Source organism: Monodon monoceros, unplaced genomic scaffold, assembly GCF_005190385.1.
Source record: "Monodon monoceros isolate NGI ecotype Baffin Bay Population unplaced genomic scaffold, NGI_Narwhal_1 Super_Scaffold_20, whole genome shotgun sequence".
Taxonomy (NCBI): Eukaryota; Metazoa; Chordata; class Mammalia; order Artiodactyla; family Monodontidae; genus Monodon; species Monodon monoceros.
The window spans coordinates 29,037,130-29,051,394 of NW_021703777.1; the positions used below are offsets into that span (position 1 = coordinate 29,037,130).

At 36.3% G+C, this 14,265-nt stretch overlaps 1 protein-coding gene across 11 annotated transcripts in view; it reads left to right on the forward strand.

The window, feature by feature from the left end:
- Positions 1-14,265, forward strand: part of DCLK2 (doublecortin like kinase 2) — a 152,709-nt gene that overhangs the window by 16,563 nt on the left and 121,881 nt on the right. For all 11 annotated transcript variants that reach the window (XR_003795583.1, XR_003795584.1, XM_029235182.1 and 8 more), the window contains exon 2: positions 2,329-2,663. Coding sequence is in view for 9 of the 11 variants with exons in the window: in XM_029235182.1 (XP_029091015.1) it covers positions 2,329-2,663 (335 nt within the window). In the remaining 2 variants the exon portion in view is untranslated. The remainder of the gene's footprint in view (positions 1-2,328; positions 2,664-14,265) is intronic.

Sequence of the window (14,265 nt, forward strand, 5' to 3'; positions counted from 1 at the left end):
TGTATGTATCTCAGTTCTCTTCAGCTAAAGACCACCCAGATCATGCCTGGAAGTGAACAAGTTGAGTTTGCTACTCATTGCAGTAAGGAAGAATGGACATTATAGGATACCTCAGGGCAGCTCAGTAAGAGCTGCGAGAGCTGTCGTAGAAATTGGGCTTTGGTTCCAGGAAATCAGGGACTCATTCTGTATTGGGTGCTGTCAGAGGAAGGACAATTCTGTGATTGAATATCTCATTAAATCCTATTTACAGTGAGAGCAGACAAGATTTAGGAAAAAGCTATAGTTGGTAACGAAGTGGCAATCACTCATTGAGTGACCTTATTTTTGTGTCACTGTATCATAGTCCCAGAATGGCTTCATTTGATATAGATATTCTGTGAGATGATATCCCACAGAAGACCACAGGTCAGATCAGGTTATAGTAACATTGAGGTCTAGCTGTGAATGTTAGATCAATTCCGGACCTCAGGGACTGCTTTATTTTTTATATATCCATGTATGATATATATATATATATATATATATAGATATAGATATAGAGAGAGGGAGAGAGACATAACACATTTATATCTTTAAGTCTAATTTTAAAGTGAGATGTTTATCCTTTCCTTGTTTTGGTGAGTGCAGTTTTAATATGTATTGGTAAGAGTTTAAAAAATTCTCTCACAGTGTGGTATTTTATCCATGAATCAAGGTTCATTACTTTAGGATATACTTTTTCAGCTATATCAGTAACATAAAATGCACTATCATTTGGAAAACTTGTTCTCTCTCTGGGGAATGAGTAGAAAACGGAAGGTTCTTACATGGATCCAGGTGGGAAGTGGGTGGTGATGAAGGCAGAGGGGAGGGGCATTTTAAGAAATATTTAGAAGGTAGAGTGGACAGAACTTGATGTCAGAATGCAGTGTGTAGGGAAGTCAGAAGGGTGAGGGATGATGCCTAGGTTTCTAGCTGAGGAGTTTGAGTAGGAAGTGATGTTCCTCAACAGGATGGATGGAATGGAGAAGTGACAGGTTGGCCGGGGTGGGGTGGGGGTAACAAATCTTAAACAAGAATCCCTACAGTAGCATGACTCTGGTTGGGGGAAGACTGATTGCTTCTAATCAATCTTGTAGGTGCCTAGTGTCTAACAAAGAATAAGAATTTATTGTTTAACAGCAAGAGCTATAACTGCCTAAGGAACCAAAATCTTAAATGCTTTTGTCTGCATATTCTCTCCCTGTAGGCAAATCTATATATTAAAAATGAGGCCATTAAACTGCATGTGTGAAAAAATAATGAATTCTTTTTGAGTTAGAAGATACCTTGGAGAAAATTTTAGAGTGTAATCCTTTGATCTTGCATGCCAGAAAGTTGAGACTAAAAAGAAGTGGGTGACTTCTGAGTTTCCTGAGAGAAAAAGTGTGATTTTTTAACATAAAGTTTTGGAACTTAAAATTAATGAACATTGAATCAGTTAACCAATTGACAAATACTATAGTTTTTATGTTTTACTTAGTAAAAATTAAGCAGAAGGCTACATGAATAATGAATACATCATTTTAACTACTAAATATCCTTCCTCATTTAAGTAGACGATGAAAAGGTTGTCTATTTAAACTATTTTAAATTCATATTCTTCCATTAAGGAAAATAATGCTTTCGGTATGTTTCTTTGAGCTGTCAAAACTCTTCCTTCATTTTTGCAGTGCTTCATTAATTGAGTGAATGATCATATAACTGAATATGTGAATTTAGTCAGCTATGTGAATTTTGTGGTAACTTTTCTTTGATTAGGGCTGAAATCTATAATCGGAAAGAAGAGGAAGAAAGTTTTATTTCTTTATGAGAATGTATTATTTTGTGATATAGTTATTTCTTCCAGAATGAGACATTAAAAATTAAATTAGTTAATGGACTTTTGGAAGTAGAGAGTACCTTAGAATTCACCTGATTCAACAACTTCCCTTTACAGATACTGATGTTGGGAAGGAAAGTGCAGGGACTTCCCCGGTGGTCCAGTGGTGAGGACACTGCGCTTGCACTGTCGAGGGCGCGGGTTCTATCCCTGGTTGGGAAACTAAGATCCTTTACGCTGCGCTATCCAGGGTGACATTTGACCAGAATAAAACCCAGATCTCTAGTTTCTTCGTCCAGTGCATTTCACTCTAATGTATGCTATTCTCTCAAAACCAGCTTAGATGCTATTGAAAAGAAAGGGGTGTGGGTAGAATGCCAAACCTGTTAAGGATTCACTTAATGGGTTTCTAGCATTTTTGCTTCATACAGAATGCTCCTGCGGTGGGGATAACCACGTTGATAAAACTTATTTTTGCTTTTTAGGTGAGAGTTACGTGTGTGCGTCGAATGAACCGTTTCGTAAAGTTGATTACACCAAAAACATTAATCCAAACTGGTCTGTGAACATCAAGGGTGGGACCACCCGAGCCGTGGCTGCCCCCTCCTCAGTGAAGAGTGAAGTGAAGGAAAGTAAAGATTTCATCAAACCCAAATTAGTGACTGTGATTCGAAGTGGAGTGAAGCCTAGAAAAGCAGTGCGGATCCTTCTGAATAAGAAGACTGCTCATTCCTTCGAACAGGTCTTAACAGATATCACCGAAGCCATTAAACTGGACTCAGGAGTGGTGAAGAGGCTCTGCACGCTGGACGGGAAGCAGGTAGGATGTTTCCAGCCCCACACTCTGTGTCTTACTTTTAAACTCTCCCCGTACCATGGTGGTTACATAGTTAATATGAATTTCATAGTTCCCTAGAAGTTATTCTAGCAGTCCTACTTGTGAGAGGCCTGTGTGTGTTGGCCTTTATCATGAAAAATGTAAGTGGCTTACCTGCCTCTTTACCCAAATATCTCAAAAGTAAATGTAGAGAAATCTATCATATACTTCTTATGGCTATTGGAAGGGAAATATAAGCTGCTTCTTTTTCTTTTAATTGAAGTATAGTTGCTTTACAATGTTGTGTTAATTACTGCTGTGCAACAGTGATTCCGTTATACATATATATACTTTTTAAAATATTCTTTTCCGTTATGGTTTATCATAGGATATTGAATATAGTTCTCTGTGCTATACAGTAGGACCTTGTTGTTTATCCATTCTATATATAAAAGCTTACATCTGCTAACCCCATACTCACACTCCATCCCTCCTCCAGCCTTCTCCCCCTTGGCAGCCACAGTCTGTTCTCTATGTCCATGATTCTGTTTCTGTTTCGGAGATAGGTTCATTGTGTCATATTTTAGATTTCACATATAAGTGATATCATATGATATTTGTCTTTCTCTCTCTGACTTCACTTAGTATGATAATCTCTAGTTGCATCCATGTTGCTGCAAATGGCATTATTTCGTTCTTTTTTATGGCTGAGTAGTATTCCATTGTATATATATACCACGTCTTCTTTATCCATTCATCTGCCAGTGGACATTTAGGTTGTTTCCATGACTTGGCTATTATGAATAGTGCTGCTATGAACATAGCGGTGCATGTATCTTTTTGAATTACAGTTTTGTCCGGGTATATGCCCGGGAGTGGGATTGCTGGATCATACGGTAATTCTGTTTTTAGTTTTCTGAGGAACCTCCATATTGTTTTCCACAGTGGTTGCACCAGAAGGGAAATGTAAACTTCTGAGGAAAGAGTGTATGTTGAAGAGGCTTCCTACATTAAGTGGGATATTCTCTAGTTAAGAATAAGAACATCTGTTGACCAGTAGAGTCTATGGGTTTCGGTAAATCACAGAAGTAAAAATAAAAGATATTTAATGCTTTCAGAAAAGCCTTTCCTCCCTACTTATGTATAATATAGAAAATGCATTTCAAAGAATGTTCTTTTATAGGAATGTCCATTTGAGTTTCATAGGAAACAATAGAGGTAATTAAGCAGCATTTCTGAAAAATGTACACAAATTACACAGGAAGATGCAAGCCAAATTATGGTAACAATATACCAGGGAATCTAATAGGCTAAAAAAAATTGAGCAAATTGCAGGAATGCATGAATAGCAGTTATACAAGTATTGAGTTTCATAACAATCAGATTATCATTCCTAAAAAGAAACATGAGGCTTCTAAAATGTATTTTTTCCTAATTTCAATAAAGTTAAGTTGTTTAGATTTACATGGTATTAAACTATAGTTTCCAGCATTCACTTTGTTTCTTCATTCCATTTTGTTTCTTCCCTCTAACATAATTTATTTTGAAGTGTTTGGCTTGTGTAGTGCTGAGAATGAATAATATAAAACACTGGAATGGTGTCTTCTGGAAAAACACAATTAATTTCTAATTTTCTAAGACCAGATCTAGTTACTGGGTTGTTTTCATAAACATAAACAACATTTTAAAAAATACGTTCTGAAAATTCCAGTAGATTATAGTGAGTTTACAATGGCTTTTCTAATTAATTAAATTAAGAGTTAGAAGGCGTAACGTTTCATAGCAGCCTGCCCCAAGATAGGTTCACAGTGTGAATGGAAATAGACACTTTACAAATTGAGTTAATAGCACATCACAACACAAAACACCTTAAGATTCACCCTGCAAATAAGTGAAAAAAAAATTAGACCACAAGACAGAAAGGAGATTTGGTAAATCAAATAGCTGATTTTTGGTGGACACAGTGAAGACAGGAAATGGGGAAGACAAATATTTAAGATACCTAATGAAAGGAAAAATGAAAATCAAAGCTGAAGCAAATTAGAATACATAAATGGCATATAAATAGGAAATTCAATAAAGATTTAAAAACTGAAACAGATTTGGAAATCTACAAATAAATGTTGTTAGGGAAAATGTAAGTAAAATAAAGAAGTTGAACAGCTAATTGAAACAGAAATCACTGAAATTTTAATAGGAATTCAAAAAAATTATCTTTTAAAAGGCTCCAGACTAGAAATATTCATATGTAAAATTGTTAACTAAAGCACAAGCAATCCAAATCACCAACATATTAAAGAATAATGCTGTTATGAGTGGACTTATGACAGAAATTAAAGGATGGCTTACTATTAAGAAACCTGTTTATACATGAGATCTAGAGGAAAAAGCATGATGGTATACACAGTCCCCCCAAAATGTCGCAAAGGCGTTTGACAAAATACAAAATCTATATTCAGTTAAAGATTTAGTAATAAAAATGGGAGGTGAATTCTCTAATACCATAAAAAAAGAAAAATTCCTATCTGAAACAAAAAGTCCATGTATTGGTAAACAAATGAGTTACAGGAAGCATTTCTATGACAGTCAGGTACAAGATACGGACGCCTGATAGCACCTAGTACTCAACATTCTTCTATACATTCTTCCTGATTTTTATTTATAGTTTAATTGCAGTTTCCATAAGAATGTAAATGAGATTGTTTTGGAGTGAGGGGAGCGATACCTGACAAAGTGATTTTAAAAGTTAATCTGGAAAAATAAACAGGAAAATTTTGGAAATAATGATTAATGGGCTCTCATGCTACCAAATATTAAATCAGCATCCTCATAACCATACCAAAAAGAAATTCCAGGTGTTTTAAAAGTATAGGTGTCAAAATGAGACACAAGAATGAAAGGAAAATATGTCAATAGTTATGTTGAAATTGGAAAGGATTTTCTAAGTAGTAAAGAAGTGGAAAAATCAGAGGGAAAAGTTGATTGGTTGAACATAAAAATTAAACATTTCTAGATGTCCATACACCCCAGTGTTCATTACAGCACTGTTTACAATAGCCAGGTCATGGAAGCAACCTAAATGTCCATCGACAGACGAATGGATAAAGAAGATGTGGTACACATATACAATGGAATATTACTCAGCCATAAAAAGGAACAAAATTGGGTCATTTGTAGAGACGTGGATGGACGTAGAGACTGTCATACAGAGTGAAGTAGGTCAGAAAGAGAGAAACAAATATCATGTATTAACGCATATATGTGGAATCCAGAAAAATGGTACAGATGAACTGGTTTGCATGGCAGAAATAGAGACACAGATGTAGAGAACAAACGTATGGACACCAAGGGGGGAAGCGGGGGCAGGGGTGGTGGTGGCATGAATTGGGAGATTGGGATTAATATATATGCACTAATAGATGTAAAATAGATAACTAGTAAGAACCTACTGTATAAAAATAAAATAAAATTCAAAAAAGAAAAATAAAATTTTTAAAAAGACTTAAAGAAAATTTCTAGATGTCAAGCAAGGGTTATATGCATTTATGTAAAGTCATACTAGTTTAATATGAAAAAAAAAAAACACTACAATGGAAAAGTGGATAAAGGGCCAAACAGACAATTTGAGAAGATAGGATTATAAATCACAAGCATAAAAAATGTTCAGTCTTGGGGCTTCCCTGGTGGCGCAGTGGTTGAGAGTCCACCTGCCGAGGCAGGGGACACGGGTTCATGCCCCGGTCCGGGAGGATCCCACATGCTGCAGAGCGGCTGGGCCCGTGAGCCATGGCCGCTGAGCCTGTGTGTCTGGAGCCTGTGCTCCTCAACGGGAGAGGCCACAACAGTGAGAGGCCCGCGTACCGCAAAAAACAACAACAACAACAACAAAAAAAAAACAACAAAAAAAGTTCAGTCTCGCTAATAAAAATGTGAATTAAGGCAATGAGATATTCATATTTGCAATGAGATATTCATATTTAAAATTGACAGGTTTTTTTTAAAACAGAAAATGTCTGTTATTTTTTAATGTGCAGTGAATTGGCATTCTCAGTGATGGAAGTGCAAATTTCACAATCTTTATCGAAAGCAATTTATTATGTACAACTCAAAAATATTTTTACTATTTGAACTAGTAAATTAACTTCTAGGAATTTATCCTAAATAATCGAAGATGCAAACATAATTATGCACAAAAATTTTCATCCCAGCACTAAGAGCAAAAGATTGGAAACAATTTAAAATCTCTAAAGTAAAAAACAGTTAAATGATTTGACCATAGAATTTATATGTAGTGGGCATTGAAAATTGTGTTGGGGGAATATTTAAAGACATGGGAAAATGTTAAGCAAGAAAAAAACTCTGTAGTATGTTTTCAATCTGTGTTAAGAAAGAAGAGTGAGGAAGAAAATGTTTTTAATGAATTCAGAAGGAAAAAAGATTATAGTTGCCGTCAGAAATCCAGAATTTGCTGTTCTGATTTCCACTGCTTCTTTCTCATGTCTGCTTAGAAGCAGAAACTCAAGCACTGAGAAAGAAAACAAGACTGATTTCAATTAGACTGAAGAGATCAAAACATTGAGTTAATCGTTGAAATTTTGGCATGTGGTTATAAAATGTTGGTATCGCTTTTGTCACTTTTTATGTCTTATAAAAATTAAAATATTATTTCCCACATGCAAAGAAAAGAGATTTTTTTTTTTTTTTTTGCAGTACGCGGGCCTCTCACTGTTGTGGTCTCTCCTGTTGCGGAGCACAGGCTCCAGACGCGCAGGCTCAGCGGCCATGGCTCACGGGCATAGTCGCTCCATGGCATGTGGGATCTTCCCAGACCGGGGCACGAACCAGTGTCCCCTGCATCGGCAGGCGGACTCTCAACCACTGCGCCACCGGGGAAGCCCCTGAAAAGAGATATTTTTAAACTTAGAAATAAAATGTTTATTTGGAAAAATTAGAGATTTCATTTTGATAGACACAGCTTTGGATGTTATATTTTCAGATTGCCAGGTATCCTTAAAAGCTGTAGTTTTCTAGGCACTGATTCAACATTTGTACTATAAGTGGACTTATATTTAAACTTCAAGTCTGTCTTTTGGTTGGTTTATGTTATAAGTTTAAAGAGAGATGAAATCTTGCTTTAGAAATAGCCTAAGAGATTTTTCTTGTTCTTAAGATTAATGCAAACCTTTAAATGGACAGTGTTCATCTTGAATATTTTCCATAAAATGATTTTTAAAAAATTATCTGCTTTCTGAAAATTCTCAAGAACAGCTTTGCTTAGGTGAAGAGAAAGGAGCTAAGACGTGTTCATGAGTTGTCCCCGTACAAAATTTTAGACTGTCTGCCTTGACTTTAATGTTCTTTTCTCTAGTTACTTCCTACTCAGATTTGTTGTTTTCATTTTAATTAGTCTGATCTTTGACACAGGATAGAGATTGAACAATTTATAGGCAATTCATCATGAACGGTCAATGAGCCCATTCTGATACTTGTGCTAGAGTTTCAAGGGGCCCTGCTTATCTTTTCTCACTGTTGTGGCCTCTTCCGTTGTGGAGCACAGGCTGTGGACGCGCAGGGTCAGCGGCCATGGCTCACGGACCCAGCCGCTCCGCGGCATGTGGGATTTTCCCAGACCGGGGCACGAACCCGTGTCCCCTGCATCGGCAGGTGGACTCTCAACCACTGCGCCGTCAGGGAAGCCCCCTGCTTATCCTTTATGGGCTTGAAAACTTTCTTGATTGAAGAAGCAATGGGGTGTCACGTGCCAGTTAGCATTCATGTTGTGAAAACGATGTCCCTGAAATCTTTGCGTCCCTCAAAGTGGATGATCACATCTTCGTAGTAGTATTGTCTCCATTTACAAGGTCTGACTTGGTTAGTACAACTAATTGATGTATTTTATGTCTCTATGAAATCACTTCAAATAAAATCACGTTTTAGGATTTTATCCATGTTAACTCTTGGGTTTTCTTTAGTGTCAAGACATGGTTCTCAGCTGGGCACACTTTTACCCCTAGGGAACACTTGGTAATGTCTGGAGTCATTCTTTGATTGTCTTGACTGGAGGTGGGGATTCTACTGGCATCTAGTGGGTAGAGGCCAGGGAAACTGCTAACCATCCTGCAGTGCACAGGACAGCCACAGCATAATTCTCTGGGTCCAAAAATGTCAGTAATGCTGAGATTCAGAAATCTTGGTGTAAAGTAAGTGAAATGATTCAAAGGGAAATGATGCTTACTAAAATAGTAACTTTGTTATCAATTAGGCCACATGATATAAGTTCTGTTTATCTCAGACCTTAGAGACGTTCTCACTTTCTGTCCACTTTTTATGTAATTGAGGCAGGTGTGTTAGAATGTCATGGTTTGTACTCTTTCTTGTCCAGGATTTCAAACTATTTGTCTTCGTTGTGTGAGGCTGACACACAGTTGGGTAGTATAGCTTCACAGGGGATTAAATAAAGATGTCCCAAATCATTTCACCTGTATTTAAAGAGAAGCCTAAGAAATCAGAATTTAGTCTCGTGAAGTTTTAAGTATTTAATACTTAACAGTGATAGCGTGATTATCAATTTTTAAAAGATATACAACCTAGGTATTTATAGATGGGATGACTAGAAAAAAGCATTCGTAAATAGAAGTCATCACTATTCCCTTAAGTAGTTTTCTTTGAACTCACAATTAATTTAGATTAAGTGCTTGACTTTTGTTTTTCTTCTTAAAAACAAAATGTTCTTGAACTTTTAAGTTAAATTGTATAGAAAAACAAGGTTTCCTTTTTTAATTTTTTGAAAAACAGAGTGACTTTCTCAGAATAAACTGCAGCAGGGTGGTAGTTCTTTAAAATATATATATATTTATTCTGTTAAGGAACTGAAAGGTCCAACTATAGCTTTAGTCCACATGTGTAAAAAATTCTAGCTTTTAGCTTTCCCAGAAACAACAGAGTTTTAACATAAAAGAAACATACTTAGTGGAATTTTGGAACAAGTTGATTCTTGTCATGGGCAGAGACAAAACAGACTCAAAAATTGCTAGCAGTTGATGCTTTGGGGGTAAAATACTTCCAGACTTTGGGACCGCTGCCAGCCTCGGGATGCCCACGTGCTGTGGGTCCTTCTTGGGGAACATGGCAACCCCTTGGAGTGCATTCATCTTATCAGCCGTATTAGAGTTTATGAAGGTTCCCATCCTCACTTTTTTTTAAAGTTTTTTTCACGGGTACTATACTATTAATAATAGTTATTTTGTATCTTTTATTTTTCCAGCATCACATTTTCTAGTGAAGATTCATTTCTTTGTAATGACCCAACCGTACTTACTTAAAACAATCTCTTCTCAAATTGCTGCAGAAAAATCATATGGTTGAATTTTTCCTTGAGGTAGATGAGAACAGTTCGGTTTTAATTCTCACTCTGCTGCCAGTGCATGCACATCCTTTTGCAGATAATAAAAATCCAGACAACAGTGTTTTGTCCTCTTAGATAAATTCACATCTCTGAAGTGTGGGTGCTGATCTATCTCAAGTAATGGAAGATTTATCCCAATCAGGAATTAACAGACTGTGAGTAACTAGTGGGATTTTTCAGTACAGCTGGAGTCCAGGTATAGAAAGGTATTTTCATTTGTTCTTCGATTCCTCATCTAAGCAGATATATCTCTGCCCTTAAAAAGGGGGGGGGGAGAAGCTTAATCTTTTTTTTTTATTTAACGAACCTTTTTTTCAAAGAGTGATCTGAAAAGTGGGAAGAAAGAAGAAAGCATTTAGATATCCCTCTTCAAGTAAAGTTTGTGTTTTGCCATTTTGATATCCATGGTGTAGGCAATTTCCCCTGACCTTAAATAATACCTTCTCCTTTTTAATGGGAAACTGAAGGAAAACACTAAATCCTGTTAGTAATGATGGCAGTTGAAAATTAGGAGGAGAGATGCTTAAGAAAAACAATTTTAGCTCTCAGTGAATTATGCAAGGTAAAGTATAGGTGAGATAAAAATGACGTTATCGCGAACTATTTTGTTTCCTTATTCTTTTGATGTCTAAGTTGGAGTAATGCATAGAACATAAAGACTGTATTGAATTAGTTTCATTTTGTTATAAATGAATTTTCCACTGATTATAATAATTATTAAAATATATATTTTGTCACATATGTATTGTGCAGTGCTTAGAATAATAGCTTAATTAGCTAATAGATAATAGCTAATCGCTTACTGTGTCAGGCATTATGTTGTGTTTTACATTAGTCTTCTTCACTAATCTTCACAGCAGCCTTGAGAGTTAGGTAGTGCATTTTCCACTTAGCAGTGGGCAAGTTGAAGTAAAGAGAAATCAAGAATCATGCAGCTGGTGGCGGAGCTGGGGTTCATATCCAGAGAGTGTGATCCTAGATCCCCCACTTTCCACAGCTACGGTATAAGCCACCTGTGGTCAGGCTTTGGGAAAGGCTTCAGTGATAATGAGGGACAGGACAAATAACTAATAAGAAAAACAGGTTATGTCAAAAAAAATCTTTCTTTAAGTTTTAGAGTGATGCAATTTTACCTGGGGTTTCTCTAAAATCTGTGTAATAATAGGTCGTGTGGTAAAATTATACTTGGAGTAGGATCTGAAAAATGAAATAATAGGTTAAGGAGTGATTATATGCTTGACAAAAAGATGACTCAGGGTTATTTTATAGATTAAAAAAAATAAAGTATATGACATTGCAGAAAGTTTAGAAAATATAGGAAAAACTAAATGCACAATCCTTCCATTTTAGCCCTTTGTTTTCGTAATTGAGTATTCCTATCAATATTTTCATATACACGTTTTTGTCTCCCTTTTAAGAGAAAACTACCCAGGTAAAATCAGTATATTTCTATTGGAAAAATGCAAAAAATTCAGGGAAATGCAAAGAATGAAAGTTTTTTTCACATCTGCCCTGCTTCCCCAACCTCACTCTACTTCTTAAAAGGAACCACCTAATAAGTTTTGTTAATGCAATTTAAATACATATATACACTTTTTTTTTTTTTTTTGCGGTACGCGGGCCTCTCACTGTTGTGGCCTCTCCCGTTGCGGAGCACAGGCTCTGGACGCGCAGGCCTAGTGGCCATGGCTCACGGGCCTAGCTGCTCCGCAGCATGTGGGATCCTCCCGGACCGGGGCACGAACCCGTGTCCCCTGCATCGGCAGGCGGACTCTCAACCACTGCGCCACCAGGGAAGCCCCACATAGTTTTTACATAACGTGGTTTTTATGTGTAATCGTGTATCCTGCTTTTTTCACTTGTTAATCATACTCTTCCGTGTTATATAATCTGCACATTTCATACTTAAATGAGTGAATAATGGTCAATTGGCTAGATAGACTGTAATTTCTCTAATGTATTGGTGGACATTTGGCTTGTTTCCAGCTTTTCATACTTTTATCCTCTGATCATCTTGCTACATGTAGATTTTAACATCGTTGGATCAGTTCCTTTCTTTAGGATGGATTCCTAGAGGCAGATTACTAGAAGAGACTCTTACGGATTTTGGGGTTTCAGAGATACAATCAAAGCTGTAGACACAAAGTTGTCCTAGATGGCAATGCATGTGCCCCAGTATTTCTGAAGCTAGGAGAGGCTTAGGAGTGGATTAGACATGACAGCCGGGTATAAAATAGTCATAATTTGATTTTTTGCATGGAAAAATGTACATTCTGCACAATTCCTGTTGTGTAAATTGAAGCCTACGTGCATTCCTCTTACCACCTTTGCTACTTTCTGTTCTAGAGAGTAGTATAAGGAGAAAAGCCAGTTGACCTGTGTATCAGTTTTATATTCAAGGCAAGTGACGACCAACTAGTCTTGAAAATATTAAGCTTAGTAGGGAGAAACCTTTTTTTTTTTTTTTAAGCAAATAGCCCCCATTATGGTACTACATCACCTTAATCTTGAACTGAAGGACCCATCATTTCATTCAGTTTTTTTTTTTTTTTTTAATAACCTTTGCCTAGATGCCAAAAATCCCCGAAGTATATTTCTGGTATTTAGTGAAGTCAGGTAACTTTTTGCTTTGTGGTATTTTGACTCAGAATTGAGTCAAGGTTATTACTTGCAGTAGTCACTTTGTAAACTTCATTGCTTTTGGTCATAGCTAACTTTTGGATTTGTTTTGTTGTTTTTGTATGCTATCATGAGTGTCTGCTGATCACAATTTCTACCAATATGTGTAATATATAGTATTACAAGTTTTACTAGATTTTATGAAAGGGTCATTTATTCATCATGCCTTACGGTAAAAACAAGGACAGGTGCAAAGTCAGCATGGTGTTTTAGAATGTATAATTGAGATAGGAAATTGTTTAGTCCAGCTTGATAATTTAATAGGTGAGAAATCTTTCGGGGCTCATAATAGCTTTTGAGAACCTGATGAAATCTGTGGCTCTTCTCTTCCAAGTAAAGCCTGACTCAAAATTTTGTGTATGATCAGCTTGTTTGCAGTTTAAGAAACTCTTCTTTGGCCTGTTTTACTCTCTTCCCTTTAGTAGGGGGAAGTGTTTTATTTTCAGCCTTAAAGTCATTGATGTTTCTAGAGAGCAAAAGTTAAGCTTGACCGTGGTCATCCATGTTCTTAGGGTGCTGCCTCATAGAAGAGGAATTAATTGAATCTAAACTAAAAATGGCTTCATGGAGAAAAATCGTGCTAGAGTCTGTATATGCGTCTTCAGTAACCCTGTGCAGTCTTCTAGATTTAAAAATTAACCTCTTGCATATTTCTTAAGTAAGGAAGAGCACCACATTTCAAAGCTAGTAAGACTAGCTTTCATGAATATTCTGTGTGTGTGTATTTTTAGAACATTTTAATTGTACTCGGATGAGCTGCCAGACTCCCAGCAAAGTGTTGGAAAGCTTGTAGTCATTAGAGGTTCGCCTCCACAGAAGTTTAATTCTCTGGGCCTGAGGAGTGTTAGAAATGAAGCAACACTTACCCAGAAGGAGCAGTCTGGTTTTCCTTATGCATTTCGAGCTTGTTTAAGACTTGAAACAGTAAAGTTTTATTTTAAATTTTCTTTTTTTGTTTTATAATGGTTTATGGTAAACTTCTCTAAATGTGAGCGTAAAGACATTTGATTATATTTTTAAATATTGCTCTTTGTTTGCCCACATGATAAGTCATTAAATGCCATTTTAAGTATGAGTTGTGGAAGATATTTAAATATCTGTGTATTGGTACTTATTAAAACTGACATTAGTTAACATGGTTCTGTTTCTGAAGGATTAAGTCTATTAAACACCCAGTCTTTGGTATCATTTATGCTATGTGTTTTTAGTGGTAAAATATTATGGCTACACATGCCATTGTGAAAATGCAAATTAAAAAGACAGTCTTTCTTTTTATAAAATGCAAAAGTTGTGTAAATGGAAACTTGTAAAAGCCCAGTTAGGTAGCTTAATGCACATTTTAAATGTCTTTTCACTTAATACAGTAGTCCAGACTTTTACATGTAGATAAAAGGTTTAACTTTTCTAGAAGTTTTAAAAGTGATTTTTGCTTCCAGAGCATTCCTGCCTAGGCAGCACTAGTCAATCAATGTCTTAATCACTTCTTGAATTTCTAGGAGTTAAGGGACTTGAGGTCAGTGT